Source organism: Podarcis gaigeae (assembly GCF_964106915.1).
Source record: "Podarcis gaigeae genome assembly, chromosome: 12".
In the NCBI taxonomy this organism is placed as follows: Eukaryota; Metazoa; Chordata; class Lepidosauria; order Squamata; family Lacertidae; genus Podarcis; species Podarcis gaigeae.
In genome coordinates this window covers 47,632,326-47,648,634 of record NC_139688.1, presented here as the reverse complement: position 1 = coordinate 47,648,634, position 16,309 = coordinate 47,632,326, and the positions used below count along the sequence as shown (strand labels likewise).

General features: G+C 42.3%; 1 protein-coding gene and 1 long non-coding RNA gene across 7 annotated transcripts in view; one reads left to right on the top strand and one right to left on the bottom strand.

Moving 5' to 3' along the window:
- Nucleotides 1–204: 204 nt before the first annotated feature.
- On the bottom strand, nt 205–13,242 carry CDV3 (CDV3 homolog). 2 transcript variants are annotated; one of them, XM_083706096.1, is made up of 5 exons: nt 12,492–13,242; nt 9,594–9,673; nt 8,795–8,931; nt 7,277–7,430; nt 205–6,153 (listed from the first exon to the last, which is right to left on the bottom strand). In XM_083706096.1, exons 1-5 carry the CDS (start codon nt 12,720–12,722, stop codon nt 6,027–6,029), a joined length of 729 nt encoding a protein of 242 aa, XP_083562222.1. In that variant the 5' UTR covers nt 12,723–13,242; the 3' UTR covers nt 205–6,026. The 2 variants fall into 2 exon arrangements, with proteins under 2 accessions (XP_083562222.1, XP_083562223.1); XM_083706097.1 differs by having other exon boundaries at nt 205–5,730.
- Nucleotides 13,243–13,311: 69 nt separating this feature from the next.
- LOC310828454 overlaps nt 13,312–16,309 on the top strand; it is a 33,870-nt gene continuing 30,872 nt past the window's right edge. The window contains exons 1-2 of one of the 5 annotated variants that reach the window (XR_014556891.1): nt 13,312–13,682; nt 15,046–15,123. This is a non-coding gene — a long non-coding RNA (uncharacterized lncRNA). Of the gene's footprint in view, nt 14,354–15,045; nt 15,124–16,309 lie in introns of all 5 variants that reach the window. The other 4 variants (XR_014556890.1, XR_014556892.1, XR_014556893.1 and 1 more) reach the window with 4 other exon arrangements.

The window sequence follows — 16,309 nt, the reverse complement described above, 5'->3', positions numbered from 1 at the left end:
AATGGACAGTTCCTTATTTTAAACCAGAGATGGGGGACCTGTGACCTTAACCCCAATGTTGTTGGGATTCTAATTCTCATAAACACTAGAATGATCAACCACAAGGGGTGGTAGGAGTGTGCCCCAGGAACATATTGAGGGCCACATGTTCCCCCATCCTGGCTTTAAACATACACTTAAAAACAGTAGATCATACAAGAGGGATAACAAACAGTGTGAACATAAGTTTATTTCATTCAGGGAGTTTACAAAAAAAATATGATAATTGATCTTAAGTAATTTCCATGCAAAACCCAAAAACCTTGTTAATACAATTAGAGCTGCACAGTTAATCACATAAAACCAGAAAGGGGATGCATAAAGATTGAAAACTCAACCATGCCTTCTTGCAAAGTCCATTGTTACATGATCCATACATTTAAATAATGTTTTGTAAAGAAGCCTTCTATAGTAGTAGCAAAATACTGTAATGAAAAAGTTGAATAAGGTGACAGAATCAGCCATCAGATGTTGGCCGATTAGTTATATGTTGTGCACTTCTATAGCACCTTCCATCAGGAAAACTCAAAAGCATTTTACAATGAAGTCAGCCTCACAACACCCCTGTGAGGTAGGGAAGCATTATCTTTACAGCCTAGAAAACAGGCACAACAAGACTTCCATCCACTCCTATGCCATACTTGCAGCAGACTATGCTTTCATCCTTGCAATGGTTTGGGATCCGATTCTTTTCACTGATGTTCATGGACTTGCCTTTGGCAAGTATTGTTAACATTTTAAATCGAAGCAAGTGGTCTATATACCAGCAACGTTTATGGTAATTCATATTCTAATAGAAATGTCAAACTTTTTTTAGTTCTTAAAGTTACTTTATATATATTTAGAAGTAACTAATCTTTCATTTTAGTAAACCCCATTTATCTAATCGCAGCTTGAAGGCTCTGGAGGTTCATATTTGCAGAGATAATACATCATCCTAAAGTATTTCTTCCTATTGTTACTTTCCTCTGAGAACTATTCTACAGATTTGGCAGAATAGGAATGACAGAATTCTAAAGTTCATATTACAGGTTGGGTGCACTTTTCAAATACTCTCCTCTATATGAAGCTTCATATAGGGCCTGGCAACACCCTATATATTTTTGTTTTCTACTTATGGGGAATGTGGAGGATCATTAAAAATAGAAGCCACCCACCCCTGCACATAGAGTTGGTATGATTTATTCTTCAGAATTTTCTGAATCCTCAATTAGCAATTCAAGTATTTTTCTGCAGTTCCTTTTTAGTATCTGTGTTGTTTCAGACACATTGAATAAAATGCAGTTTTATAACTGCATCAGTGCTTTGGGACAAGATTACCTCAAGGATGAAGTGTTTCAATTCCTGGGCACTTTTATGTAGGTATTATGTAAAATAAGGATATTGCTTTCCAGGATAGAATTCTTTTACGTTTTGCACCTTTTAGTCTTACTCCCCAGGAAAGTTTCATTTAATGCTTACTACTAACTTTTCTTTATGTGGGCTCTTTTGAGCTAATAAAACTATACAAAGAAGCCTACTCAATGTGGCATATATTTTTGCACTTGGATATTTTGCCTACCTTGCTTTACAAACAGCTTCATGAAAACTATCAGTTCTGACTCTATAGTTATCTAGGCCTAGGCACAGTTTATCCAAAATAATGCAGATTTTGTTTCACTCTTCTAACATTACTTGCAGCCGTCCACACTTTCAGCTATAACATGGATTATCAGGGATACAGCAGTCTAAGGCCTCATCACTAAACTTTTCCACATACAGGTCCCACTGAAGTCAAGTATTAAGAGTATATAGAAGACACTGTCTATGCAGACATGGCTTTAACAGTACAGCCTGACAGGTGGTGGTGGGAAGCTGAGGAATGACCCTGCTCACCTGATGCTAACATACTGGATCTCATATCTGATTGGGAGCCTATGCATGTAGAACCCAATACCTCCAAGTCCTTGGAGTAAAAATTGTGCTGTTTGGGCCTATGCAGGTTGGGCAATATGCACATAGTCTCCTATTCAAACGAGACTCCAAATATACAGGTATCAAGCAGATGCACCAGCAGTGCAAGGGCACTCATGACCCCCTAAAGTTTGTGAGTGCTGCTGTTAGAGCCACATCTGCATAAAGCTTGCATTGCAACCACACCATTATAGCATTTGTACAGACGCCTCTGAAAGTGATGCAAAGGCTCTCAGGCACTCCTAATGCTTCCATGGAATGAACACCCACTCCATAGGATCTCTTTACCATGCATCACAGATGCATTAAAAATGATCCAACCATGTTTGGAATAAAAAGCTCTACCATCAACACATATTTCTTGTTATGCTATCAAAAGTCCAGATCAAAACCCTATTTTATTTAAGCCTGGCTTATTTGACCCTCACATTCCTTTCTTTGCATGAAGTTGGCTTTCAAGTGCTTTACTGAATAGGTTACAACTATTACGCCTGCTTTGAACAAGATGATGTCATGAACATTATAAAGTGTCAATAATGCAGTAATACAACTAAATATTTTTATGACCAATTACAAATATGGTGCACGTTCTGCCAAAAGTCAGTCTTACGTCCATTCACAGAATAGCTACCGGAACACAAATAGAAAATGGATTGCACGAGACAAGGTTTGATTTCAGGGATAGAAATGTTCCTATTTGTGCCCGCTTCGGCAGCACATATACTAGAAATGTTCCTGTTGGGGCGTTTCTGAAATTTAGTGTGTGGCTGCTAGAAACAAAAAGCAGGGCCAGATTCTTCATGCTAATAACTAAAACTTCACCATTAAAGTTTACCAATAACGAACTGGCAACAGATGTCAAGAAAGAACCATTACTCACTTCCAATCTCGATATGCCTAAATTAATTTTCCTTTCCTTTAAGCCTATGGATCATAAACTGTAAAGCAGTTCTGTAACAGGATGTATCCCATCATATATGTAAAATAGGCATACATAAGGATCCAGCAACTTCACAGACTGCCTCTATGCATATCGGCCTACCAAGGAAGTAGGACTACACTTTGTCCTAAAAGCGATTCAGCAGTATGAAAAGAACTATATGACATGTTTCTTTGAGATGTATCTTGGGTTTAGGAAAACATTTGTGACTTAGAGAGACAATTCAGAGGCCTAGTGCTTCAATGGCCTGATTTACACGTCATGTTAAACCATAGTTAAAACTGGTTTATTGTGAATATGCTTTGTTTCCCCTCACATCTGCTGCTGCCAGGAAACAAGCCAGGCCCTTGACTTTCCAAGATGCTTGAACGAATGATTGGGATTAGTTTCCCCAGAAATGCACTCTAAGCAGTAAGTTAAGAATCTTGGTTACTGCTCATTGTTTGCAGAGAAATGGGTAAGAACCCTTGGTGGAGCTTTTCATAATTTTTCAGCATTGTGCACCAGTGTGCTGTACACTCACATTAAACCAGGGTTTGTTTTTAACAGTAGTTGAATGTGAATGTGTACTGGGCCAATGGAATCAAGTTCTTCTATGTGAAATATTTCTCTTTGAGGCTTCAGACTCTAAGGAATGGGCAGCCAACATGGTACCTCAAGATGCTGCTCCAGCTCCCATCAGTCCCAGCCAGCATGTCCAATGGCTACCCCTGATCTAGGACTTCAGAAGGCTGTCCAACTGGGATTAGTGATTGTAATCAGCGGCTCTGATTACAAACCTCGGCACTTCTAGTTCCTCACCATAGCAAGCAATCAGCTTACTTGCTACTTCCCATTAGTTTGTGGCTTTTCTTAATAGTAGTATATGGGTGAGGTAGACAGTAACCAGACAAAGCTAAACGAAGATCACTCTTCAGCTGCTTTGAAGTCCCAATTCTGTGCACATCTACTCAGAAGTAAGCCACGCTGAGTTCAATGGAACTTACTCCCATGTCATGTATAAAAAATTGCAATCTCGAGTTTCAGCTTCATGATCATTTATCAGCTTTGCCATGCTCAGTTTAAATGACATAGCATCATAACTAAATGTACAGATTCATTAGACTCCAGAAGCCATGTACATTGCCATGTATTATATTTATTAATGTTACAATGTTATTTTGCTTTGTCAACCATGCCCAAGAACTCAAGTGAAGATACAAAGGACAGCTTCATCCTACTGTAACATACAGTATATTAAAACTTGATTCATGTGTAGTAACAACCTTCATAAAATGCCAAAGTTGCGATTTTAAGTTTTTGCTATGTCATTAAGTGACATACATATACACATAATCTTTAGCTTTAATACCCTGCCAATGTTTTGTTGGCAAAGAAATACACTTTGAGGAAGATAAAACTCAATGGTGTCAGCTGTAGATTTACTTCAGTGATATGGACATCTAGTGGCCTAGCTTTACAAAAGGCAACTATTTAGTAGCGTTTTCTTTCAATTATGCCAAGCAATTCTTTGATCACAAAGCCAATGCAATTCTAGGCAGAGGGGGAAAGTTCGTTACCCAGAATATTAATCATTTCACATCATAGCCAGTCGTCAATTGCAAAGTCACCCCGTGTTTATAACTAAAGCTGTTTCCTATGAATGTATTTTACCTATCCATCTCACAAAGCTGTATGCTCTGAGGATGTCTGAATTCCTGCTCAAGAGTCAAGAAAGCAACAGGACTCTTGAAAAGACACAGTAGCAGCAGCAGCCACATCAAGATCTAGTTGAGAAGAAAATTTAGGGAGGATTACCTTCTGTACCCCAGGTATCTCTTTGGGAGTTGGTTTGAATTCTATTCACGATCAGTGTCATACTGTACAGTAAAGCACAAATCTTAGTATATAAGTGTTACTGTACTAGTATCTCTCCAAATGTCACACAGCTGGTCAGAAGACTGATCTTTGACTGAAGTTTTCACTTAATCTTTGGGCAATAGACAAAAAACTGTCATAAGTGCAACACATTTCCAGAATATTTCCATGTTTCAACCAGTAAGAAACCACAACAAATGACATTTTTCACTAGACATATAATTACTTCCATCCTGCAAATACAATAGTGTGTGCGACCAACAGCTGATACTTGCCATAATACATTGTTAAGGTTAAGTATACGGCTTGAATTTTTCAAAAATGAGCTCCACAGACTAGGGGCGCATAGACATTTGTTGGCCATTGAATGCAAATCTACAGAAATCCTAGTCACTTGAAAATAAAGAAAAAATAATGTATGGATAGTCTGCATAATCCATACTGCTACTTGACTATGCTGCAATTTCTCAAGCCAAAAAAAGGCATTTTTTAAAAAAATAAGAGTTTACATAGATGAAACCAGTTAATATACGCAGACTAGTGTCCCTACCTAAGTTTTCTATCTGGATGGATATTTATTTTCTGGAAACCTAAATTGAAACATAACCCAAACAAACAGCTCAACACTACACTGCATATTTTTGAAAGTGGTATATGCTAGAGGTTCCTAGTAAGTTATGGCTACATATGAAAGCATGGAATAATAAATGGGGGCACAGGACAAATTGCTCATTTAAGGTCACTTAATTTTGTCATTTAGAATAAATCAGAACCCAGATGGCTGACTTCTGCAGGATTTCTGAGAGGAATCCAGTAGAGCTGGTTTCGAGTTTCAGATGGCCACTAAAGAGTTGTAACCTTTTCCAGAAGTTGTGATCCACATGGTGTCCACAATGAGTGCAGCAAGTCTGAGGTAGTCAACCCTTACGAAGGCTCAGTATCTGAACATAAAAAAATTTGAAATAACCACTGGCTGCCGATAGCTTTTGCAGAGTAATCAAAACACTGGGGACTCTTGTTCGACCAGTTACATTAATTTCCCTCATATCCAAAAGAAGTGTCAGATGTACCAAATTAAGCATACTTCCATAGAGCAAATCACTTACGTCAAAGAGGTCTGCACTTGTTGCAGTAGATCCAGCAGATATAAGACGGCATGTTCATAATAGGTGGTTTAGTTACCTTAGACTGGAAAGGTATCAAATAACCATTCCTTAATTGTAATGTGTGTACAGCTTTACTGATCCCCAAGCACAGCATATTGGTTGTCTAGCTGAAGTTTAGTTGCCTGGGATTTTGAAACCTCATCCCTACCTCTAGTTTTGTGTTTTACTACTTCAAAGCTCTTCTCCATTTCTTTATCCCTAAGGGAAAATAAATGTAATCAGTAACTGTCTTACACACACTTGCCCCTTAGTAATATTACTTCAATGACGCTAGTTTTGGTTGCAAAGTTCCATGGCTAGGGCCACTGACAGAATGGATATATGGCCCAGAACCCAGGGGGCTATTGTAGCTTCTGCATGTTAAGTGGGATATTTCTTTGAACACAAAGCCTCAATGGCATTAACACAAACTGCTTTCAAAACACCACTAGCAGATTATCTTCTGTTCAAAAAAACCAAGTTCAAAGCTATGCTGAAGAGTGTGTTAGTGGTAGAGTTTGCTGAACTGTGGCCATAAACAAACATGCTACTTCACACTCCCAGAGGTTTGAATACTGCAATACCATAACAATTGTAAATATTTTAAAGTAACTGTTCCAAAGCATTGGCCTATATCCAAAAAAACTGTACAACTAGTTCTGCATGCCCAAGAGAGGTTTAAGGAAAACCTCTTTCGAAATGGGGTGCTCAGGTTTCAAAAACAGTTTGTGATATGGCATTGGGTATATGTGTGTGTCTGACAGTCAAAGAAAAGCATTCCACCAAGCACGCCCAAGGCCTTGGGAGCCCTTAAAGTAGCTCTCAGGATCACAGTCACAATCTCAGGGTTAGTGAGAGATTGTAATGAATGTCCTGCAAATGCCATCTTTGTTAACATACTTTGTTCCACAGGCAGACAAAATTGCAACAGGGCTTAAGCTGTAGTTTAGCCGAGCAAGTCAACTCTGAGGCATAACATTATTTCTTCTGCTGAGATAAGAAAAGCACTGAAGTCCTGCAAATGGCACATTGAATTTAAGATCCACACAGGACTGTGATTTGTTATGTGGAATTGGCACACATCATGCCTTTCAACATTCTACCACCCAACCCCTCCAAACACTTTCCTGTAAAACAAATTAAAAGCCTCTTGACCAAACTTATGCAGGCAGTGCTCCTAGAATAACATATCTGCAATTAAAATCCACTTGCTTCTTCTGGTGCAAATAACACCACAAACTTGTTTATGGTCTCAGTGGACAGGTTTATGAAGCTTTGAACCAATGATTAGGAGGGAAAGAGATTTTAAAGCAGATGTGCAGAGTCCTATTACTATACTTACTTTCTAGTATCTACATGCTTGGCAGTGGCCTGCAACGATGGGAATTGTGTATCACTATAAATCTCTGGGGGTCCTTGTGGCACTTTCCTTGTTCTAGTTTCTCTTGCTCCGGGTGGCCTATATACTCCACTGGACTGGACTGGCTCTGGGGTTTCTGCAAATAAGACAGAAAGAGCATTAGAAATAGTCATGTGTAATTAGATTAATATGAAGGACTCTGCTGTTTTTTAACTATCTTGGTATACTTCGATTATTAGATGAACCTGTTATAATATTCCAGTTTAATATCTTCAGTTTGGATTTAAACACTCATCTGGTGTAGAGGAGTGCTGCTAGCAGGCAACATATAATCAAAGCTAATTTTAAAAAATATCCCAACTGCTTTTTTCAGGAGTAATGATAAATCATGGTTTGTTGTTACATCTTGTTCTCTCTCCTTCAAGAGTAACCTGAAACTTCTATTTTCAGTTCAGAGCAAACTATTGTCTCCCTGCTTTTGCCAAATATGGAAACTGATACCTTACAGAAATTAGCTCACAAACTGGGATATCAGACACAGTGAGAAATGTGGTTTATTCCAAACTACAAATGGAAACTTCAAATTTCCTCTTTTTTGAGTGAAAAAAGGAAGGCAAGGGGGAAGTACGCGAATCCACCTAAATGTTGTGTGGTGCTGTGTGTGCCAAGCCGCTTCCTGTTCTTTTTCTTTTTTTTTAATTAGCCACATCAAGAAAATATTTATTAGTATACATCAGCATTCGAAAACAGCTCGGCGCCAGTCACATTTTGTGACTGGCAACCGGCCTTTTTCGACTGGAGAAGCCACACTGCCAAGCAAATCACCTGGTGTGCAGGGTAGCGTGGCAGCAAAAAAGAAAGTGCTCAAACCCCAGGTCCCAGGAGCTACATGGCGCCTAGCTCTCCTATCCCAGTTTCTAACACTGGACATAAGGGCATCTTGTCTATGCATGAGAAAAACAAATTTTTGCACATCCTTTTTAAGCAGAGGCAAATACAACTATGTATACTACCAAGGTAAGCAACAGTAATCTTATGGACTGCTTTCACTATCTCCCTGTAATACTATGATTTTCCTCTCAGATGAAGAAATGCTTAACAAATAGTAACTGTTAGGAATTCTGGCACCTAGGGAGCTTGAATTTTTCTTTTAGCTCTTGGTATTAATACTGTACAGCAGGAACAACACCCTACACCTATTGAGCGATGGCTATACTGCATCACACACACTTACTACTTACCCTTGCATTGGTAAACAATGCTTTAATTTTAACAAACCAGATTACTTTCCCTCTCCTTAGTTCTGTCAACTTGTTTCACTTTTTCCACAGAAGACCAACCTTATTAATTTGTATGAATCATGCTACATAACACTGAGATGTTTGTATCCTGCAATTAAATTTTGAGAAGCAATGGGAAGCTCAAATAACAGAAAGCCAAATACAAGCCATTTCAATCAATATACCTTTAAAATAAACAGCGAAAAAACCAACAACTCACCAATAATTTCAGCAACAGGTGTCTGTGTAGGAGCAGATCTATTCCAAGGACCTGACAACTTATCCATACCCCCACCTGGTTCTTCACTGTTATCCCTTGGCTCTTCCCTCTTTTCACCATCTTCATCATCTTTTTCACTGAAATAAAAACGAAGGTGAAATACATGTTCATCATTTTCGTAAAGCAAGAATGTATGACACCATGCACATTTTGCATATTATGACATTAAGTACAGTTCTCCACCCTGTGTGAATATACAAAAGTATCAACAGAGTCTGGCAATTTAAAAAATGGGCCTGTAGTTAGGAAAGGAGGGACAAAGATTTAGAATTACACAACTCAAGGGATAGCAAAGGCAAATAATTCCAATATAATTCTGCCCATATCTGTTTTAAGAGACATGCTTAAACAGCATATTACCTAGCAAAAGGAAGTACAGTAGACAACCACAGTTTAGTTCTTTAGGTATGACAATTACTGAGAAGTGACAGAACACCCATAAACATGTTTAAAGTATTCAAGTGCTTTCTAAGCCATACAAAGCAGCAGAACTTCAAGGAAACATTTTATAAAAGTGGCTAAGATGCACAGATAGATTGTGCTGATCGTTTCAAGCCATTCTGTGGCAAGTCTAGGGATATGACTTTGTTAGTGCCTTTTCTTCAGCTATTAAGCTGTTGTATGTTAAGCTGAAATAACTCATGAGGCTGCAAGTAATATCTCTATCAGTGAGGCACATTCAGAAAGTTGATGAGTACAATTATATTTTAACAAGTGTGTCTTTTTAAGACAGTAATACCTAATTTGCATGGAGTGAACTCTGAGACCACTGTAGTCAATTACTTCTTCTTGCTCAAATTCCTTCCATTCATCCTCCTCCTGTAAGAGACAAACATTATGTAGACTCATTATCTGCTCTTAGCAGAAGGCAACCAGCACAATAAGCTCTAAAATTATTGTGTAATATAAAAAACAAAAAAGTCTACAGGAAATAGTCCTTGAGTCTACAGGAAATAGTTTGGATCCAAAGACCCCACAGTTTAGCTTGAGCAAGAGGTGGTGGGAAAATAGGCTCTTCTTGGCTCTCTGGAGTTAGCTTTTTGAGGACTAGAGATAGTGGAGAGAAAATTGGCAACAACACCCTCTCATGCAAGTGGAAGGGCTTTCCACTTTGGATCCATGCCACTGTCTTCCTTTAAATTTCTGCCATCTATTAAGCAGAGGATTAAATTTCAGCTGGAAAGTTATTATCTACGGCCAACAGATCTTACCCAAGAAGAAAATACTGATCTGAAAAGTATTTGCTAACAGGAAATCTACACTCCTATTTTCCAAAAAAATGAGACACAGATGGACAGCATTCTAGACTGGTAACTTGTAGTCCATCAAAGCAACACTCTTTCAGTAGATGGGTCCATCTTTTATTACCTATACAGTGGTACCTCGGGTTAAGTAATTAATTCATTCTAGAGGTCCGTTTTTAACCTGAAACTGTTCTTAACCTGAAGCACCACTTTAGCTAATGGGGCCTCCTGTGGCCGCCGGAGCACGATTTCTGTTCTCATCCTGAAGCAAAGTTCTAACCCGAGGTAATATTTCTGGGTTAGCAGAGTCTGTAACCTGAAGCGTATGTAACCCGAGGCACCACTGTATACTCATACCAATTCTTATAGTGCTCATGCTTATGTAGCCAAAGCAGCACCACCAAAGCACATTGGCAGATCAGAGTAACTTTGATGTATGGGTATGTACCAAAAAATCTATAGGGAAAAACAGATGGACCCCAAAGAAGCACCCTGAGTTGCACAGAACATTGAGAGAGAAGGGAAAGAACCTAACAGCACCTCCCCATTAGAAAATATTGCAACTTTTTTTTTGGGGGGGGGTTAGCCTAGAGAAAAGGCACATGAGGTGACATGGTGTAAATCTGAAAAACTGCATGGCATGGACAATTTCTCACTCTCTGAAAACTCGTGGACATCCAATGAAGCTGAATTAGGGACAGATAAAGTATTCCTTCATGCAGTGTATAGTATAAACTAACTTGTTCCCACAGGAGGCAAGTGATGGCCACCAACTTAGACAGCTTAAATAAGGATTGGACCAATTAAAAGAGAATAAGGCTAGCAATAGCTACTAGCTGTGATTTCTCTGCCTCCATTCTTGGAGGCAAGAATGCTTCTGAACAGCAGTTGCTGGAAGCCACAGGAGGAGAGAAAGTGCTCTTGTGCTTGGCTCCTGCTTGCTGGTTTCCTATAGGAACCTGGTTGGCCAGTTTGAGAACAGTATGCTGGACGAGGTGGGTCTTTGTCCTGATTTAGCAGGCTCTTCTAAAGAGGTGGATATAGGATAGAACAGGAGACAAGACACACACACACATATATATTAAAGGACAGAAAGAAGCATCTGATTGCTTGGACAGGCCTCCTGGTTCACACGGAAAATCTGTTTTTCAGTGTCCCCAGGGACAGAAGACAGCTGCTCAGTGTTGGGGGAGAAGGGATTGAAAGAGACCAAAAAAACATTCCATACCACAGCATTTTGTTGCAGCTCCACCTATGGCTCCCTAATGTGGATTTCTCACCAAACTTATTCCCTCATCTTCAAAAATCATTGCAATGTTGTCCAAACATTTGATCTAGAATCACTGCATTAGGTTAAGAACAGCCTGCTGAGTCAGACGAATGGGCTGTCTAGTCCAGCATCCTATTCTCACAGTGGCCACCCAACCACAATGGCCAAACGTAGAATATTAGACACCTCTGCCCTGTCCTTGAGGAGCTTTATGAAAACTGCAGTGTCTCAAATAACCCAACCACAAGAAGATGAGCCTCAATGTGACAATGGCCAAACGTAGAATATTAGAGATATATTTAAAAAAAAACCAACACCTCTGCCCTGTTCTTGAGGAGCTTTATGAAAACTGCAGTGTCTCAAATATTGAAAGCTACTGACCAGATAAAACAAGGATGCAGCATTGTGTGCAAAAACCTCATGTGCCAGTGAGAGCTGTTTAATCCATGTTACACAGCTCCAATGCAACTGAATCAAGTACTTCGGGAACCATTTTCGGAAGGCAATGAAAAGCCCCGGAAGAAGTTGCATTACCATGTTGCTTCTACGGCTGAAGGTAAGCACTCAGTGGAACGACTGGACGATTACACAGGGGGGGGGGGGGGGAAATTATCCCTGCCTGCCAGCATGAAGGCACAGTTCAAGGGAGAGAGCCACGGCCTCAGTTACTACGGACATGCCTCAAATGAACAGAGGCTGCTGGGAACAAAGCAGTTTATGCAAACTCCGGCGCCGTTACAAAAGAGCTAGAACATGCCGGGGGTTGCGTGGGTGGGGGCGCAAGACGACTATTTCAAGCCCAGTGATTTGGGCTCCACATCGGGCATCTACTTATCGCTAAATACGAAAGTCCTAAACTCTGCCCTCGTTCCCCCCCCCCATCCGCCAGGAGGGTCAAGGAGTGACCGATGGGTGCGACTTCCACGCGCCCCACGCCAAGGCCACGGCGGCCGGGCTGACCCCGCAGAGGCGCCCTCTGCTGACAGGAAGTCACCAACGCCCACAGGAAGCAGATAATTCCCTACTTCTCTCTCTCTCTCTCACCGCCATCCCCCCCCCCACGCCGCCCCATGACTGGTCATGCTGGAACCCACCCGGCTCAGCCCCGCACCCGCCTGCTCACCTTAATCCCCCCCTTCGTCGCGGCGGCGTTGGCATTGGAGGCCGTCCCGGAGCCGCCCTCGCCCTGCCGGCTCCCCCCGCTCCCGCCCGAAGCGTTGGCAGGGGCGTTGTGCGAGGCAGCCGAGGAGGCGGCCGTTGCCGCGGCGGCCCCCCGGCTGCTCTTCTCTTTCCGCTTCTTCTTGTCCCGCTTCGCGAAAAAGTCGTCCAAGCTCCTTTCCTCAGTCTCGGCCATGGCGGCGGCGGCTCCTCCTCGCGCTCCGGTTCAAACCGGTTGCGGCTGACGGGACGTCTCTTCCTCGCGCCTGACGGCGGTTGGGCGCCTACCAAGCCGACGCGCTGCGCCGGGGGAGTGAGGGAGGGAGGGAAGGCGAGCGAGCGAGCGACCCCCTCACAGGTGCCCACCAACAGCAGCCCTCACGTGCGCCTCAACGGGGGTGGCAGTCGCTCGCCCCTTCCGCGGGAGGAAAATGGTACAGTCCTCAAACCGCCAGCTGCCCGCGCGCCGGACGCCTCTCTCTCCCTCCTCAGCTCACGCGGCGCCGCGGCTTCCGCTCTCCACGTTGGTGGCCGCCGCTTGACACAGCCAAAGGAAAAGTGGGGGCGAGGGAAGATAGGAGGGGGGGGCGGAGCCAAGCGGCAGGAGCTTTTTCTAACGTGGCACCTTATTGGGCATGGCGGCGCAGAGGCGGGAGGCCGCGCGCGCCTCCTTCCGCCGCGGCCAACCCGCCCAAAGGGAACAAACGACCCGGGAGCCAATGAGAGGCAATGGAGGCCTGGGTGACGAGCTTTGGGTGCGGCAGAAGCGTCAACAGCCCCGTTTGTGATTGGCCCGGTGGCCCGGAATGTGGGAGGAGAGAGAAGGCGGAGGGAGTGCGCTTGCGCGAAGTCGACGCCTTTGGGCGCTCCGGGAGTGACGAGGCAGTACAGCGAGGGCAGATGTTCGTTAGGGGCCAGGCTTTGATCTTTCTGCTCTCCCTCAGCGCAGAGATAGCGGGCCTTGGTTCTGCGCGCGCTTTTTTTTTACTCGTCGTCCTTCTGAGGGGGGCGCGTTGAGTCCTCGAGATGCTGCCGCCCTCCCCTTCTGACGGGATTCGGCAGCTGCGCCCGACAGGCAGAAACGCAACCGGTGCAGCTGCGCCCCTTGCCTCTTGTGAGGGAGAAAAACCGCACCTGCGGGGTTGGCTTATTTAGGGTATTTATATCCTTCTCCTCAGCCAAAAAGACTCCAGCAGCGACTTATGAGGAATTAAAGCAATACGCTCCCTTACAATCTTAAAATGAAAAAGGAATACAACGCCCAAGAGGACAGGGGAAAATAAATCTCAAAAGTTTAAGCACCAATTTCTAGAGACAGTTGTTCCTGTGCTGACCAACTGGCAGAGTTAAGAGGCAGAAGGTGCCAGCAGAGCTGGGCCTCCTGCAAAGTGGATGCATGAACCAACTTCCTCTCTTGCCCTGAGACAGGGTGATGGAATGCCTCTGCTCAGGTGATAGTTGAGGGTGAGGAGGCCTGATGGAATGAGTTGCCATAAAATTGGAGAATTGTAGAGTTGGAAGGGGTCCCAAGGCCCATCTGGTCCAACTCCACTGAAGGTTTCTAAATAGAGGTTGAATGGCCATTGGTCATGGAGGCATTGCAGGGAGTTGGACCAGATTACATTAGATATTTGAAGATGGCAACAACTCATATCTCCTCTCAGTCTCTGCTTTACCAGGCTGAATGTACCCAACTTCCTCAACCATTCCTCATAAGGCTTGATTTTCAGACCCTTGATCATCTTGGCCACCCTCTGCACACACTCTAGATCCTTAAATTATGGCGCCAAGAACAGGACACAGTACTCCAGGTGTTGTCTGACCAAGGTACTATGACTTCACACCATACATTGTTGATGTAGCCTACAATAGCATTAGCTATTTTTACTACTGCATCACACTGTTGACTCACATTAAACTTGTGGTCTACTTAGACTCCTAGATCCTTTTCATAGGTACTTCTGGCAAGCCAGACACTATTGTGTGAAGGACTCAATAGCCGCAAAAAACCTGTTGGTTAATTAAATGTAGACTTGTTTAGTCTCAGTTCCAATTTAAGTGTGTCCTTGAAGTGTTTCCTGAAGTATAGATTTTTATCTAGGTAAAGGAAAAGCCCTGGACAAACAGTGAACCCATTACCAGTCCCAGCACCTAAGTTGAGTAAAGCTCCTCTGAGCAGGTGTGTAATATGCTATCTAAAGTGGCAGGTGAGGGCCAACCATGAATCAATTTACTTGCAATTAACACAGTGATCTTCTGATATTTGCAAGTAAATTTATTGTTAATCCTTGTACTTTTTGTTCTGTTATGTAAGCAACACAAGGACAAAGCAGGACCCCAAAAGGCAGGTCATAATGAAGCAAAAAGCAACAAGCTTAGCTGCAAAAAGTAGATTTTCACAAAATGGATTCACCTGTGTTTGGTGTGGCTTCTGCTAGTTAATGTGCATATGATTGTAGTCTAAATAGGCAAATTTAGTAAGCTGCTGTCCTGATACCAGGGCTTCCCCTCCCCCCCAGCCGAGCTCAACAACTCAGTTCCAGCACCTCTCAAGTGGGCACCATTGCCATTATAAGAGAACAAAGGAGGAGTTCATGGTGAGTTATGGCACCTCTTTTTCTAGAAAAATAGCACTGCCTGATACTATTGGTCAGTTAGCAAAATTCTACACCGCTGTTCCCTTAGGATTCAGAGAATGCCTCTGCCCAACTTGTTCAGTAACGAATGAGGCTTTAGCAATTAAAACTAATCTATAAGATAAGGCTGTAAGATACAATAAGTAGCACTAGCAGGGACTTTGAGAGGCTGCAATTTCTTTAAGCATTTTTCTAACTGATGTTTTTTTCTAAAATCAACTTTTTGAAATCTCTTAAGTCATGTTTGGCTTGTTGTTTTTTAGCCTTTTCTGCACCAACTTTATGTGCAACAGATTGTGATTTCTTTTATAGTATGGACATGGCTCCTATTTGCTAGTTTGTTTAGAAATGCATTTGAAGACAGTGCTTTTTGTGGAGACCTTACTGCTTAAAAGCAACAAGGAAAGCTAATAAGGTTCATGAGAAAGACATTCTTTAATTGGGCCCATAAGCTCATGCCTTTTGTGAAATTACTTTGGGGCTTTATAGTCAAAGCAGGTCTGCAGAGTAGTTTGGAGGAGTATATATACCTGTGTTAAGGCCACAACATTGAACTCAGCAGGTCTTACTGCTGACTAGACATGTAGGATTGTGCTGTGTAGGGTAAGTCTGCATTCTCCATCTTCCAAGCCTTAAAACTGACTAAATACTGTACAGCCTTGTGGTGTCAATAACAATAAAACTTTTCTCCCACTTTTTGGGTGTGCTGCTTAGCATCCAGCCCGAAGTAGAGTTCTGAAGAACTAGAAAGCTTGCTTATAATTTTGTGTCATTTTGGTTGGTCCTAGTTAAGGTATTTTCCAACTGTGGATTTTGAAGTCTTTAGAATGGATCACAACTTTCCATGCTTTTTAGTGTCTAGTTTTGCTAGTGACCCTGGGTGTTAGGCTAAAGCAAGGGCTAAGGGCTCTTCAGAGAATTCCAGGAAAATTATAGTATGGTTTAAACAATTTTCATCCAGTATCCTGCCCTCCCTCCTTTGGCCATATTAATATATCTCACAATTATATAGCTTGCCTCTACTATTTATGCTCTCCTTTTTGTGAAAACTTGCATACTTTCAGTAAAGTGAAAGACCTACTGCCAGGGTATTGGCTTCAAAGCATTAATTGTTTGGGTATAGAACTGTTGCTTTTTCTACACCTGG

What these genes read in the sequence shown, in the direction of transcription:
- CDV3 (XM_083706096.1), bottom strand. Translation starts at nt 12,722, where the DNA reads ATGGCCGAGACTGAGGAAAGGAGCTTGGACGACTTTTTCGCGAAGCGG. An exon ending in GTTCACTCCATGCAAATTAG is followed by an intron (nt 8,932 to 9,593) that starts GTATTACTGTCT and finishes TTTTTATTTCAG; the next exon opens with TGAAAAAGATGATGAAGATG. An exon ending in ACCTGTTGCTGAAATTATTG is followed by an intron (nt 7,431 to 8,794) that starts GTGAGTTGTTGG and finishes TCTTATTTGCAG; the next exon opens with AAACCCCAGAGCCAGTCCAG.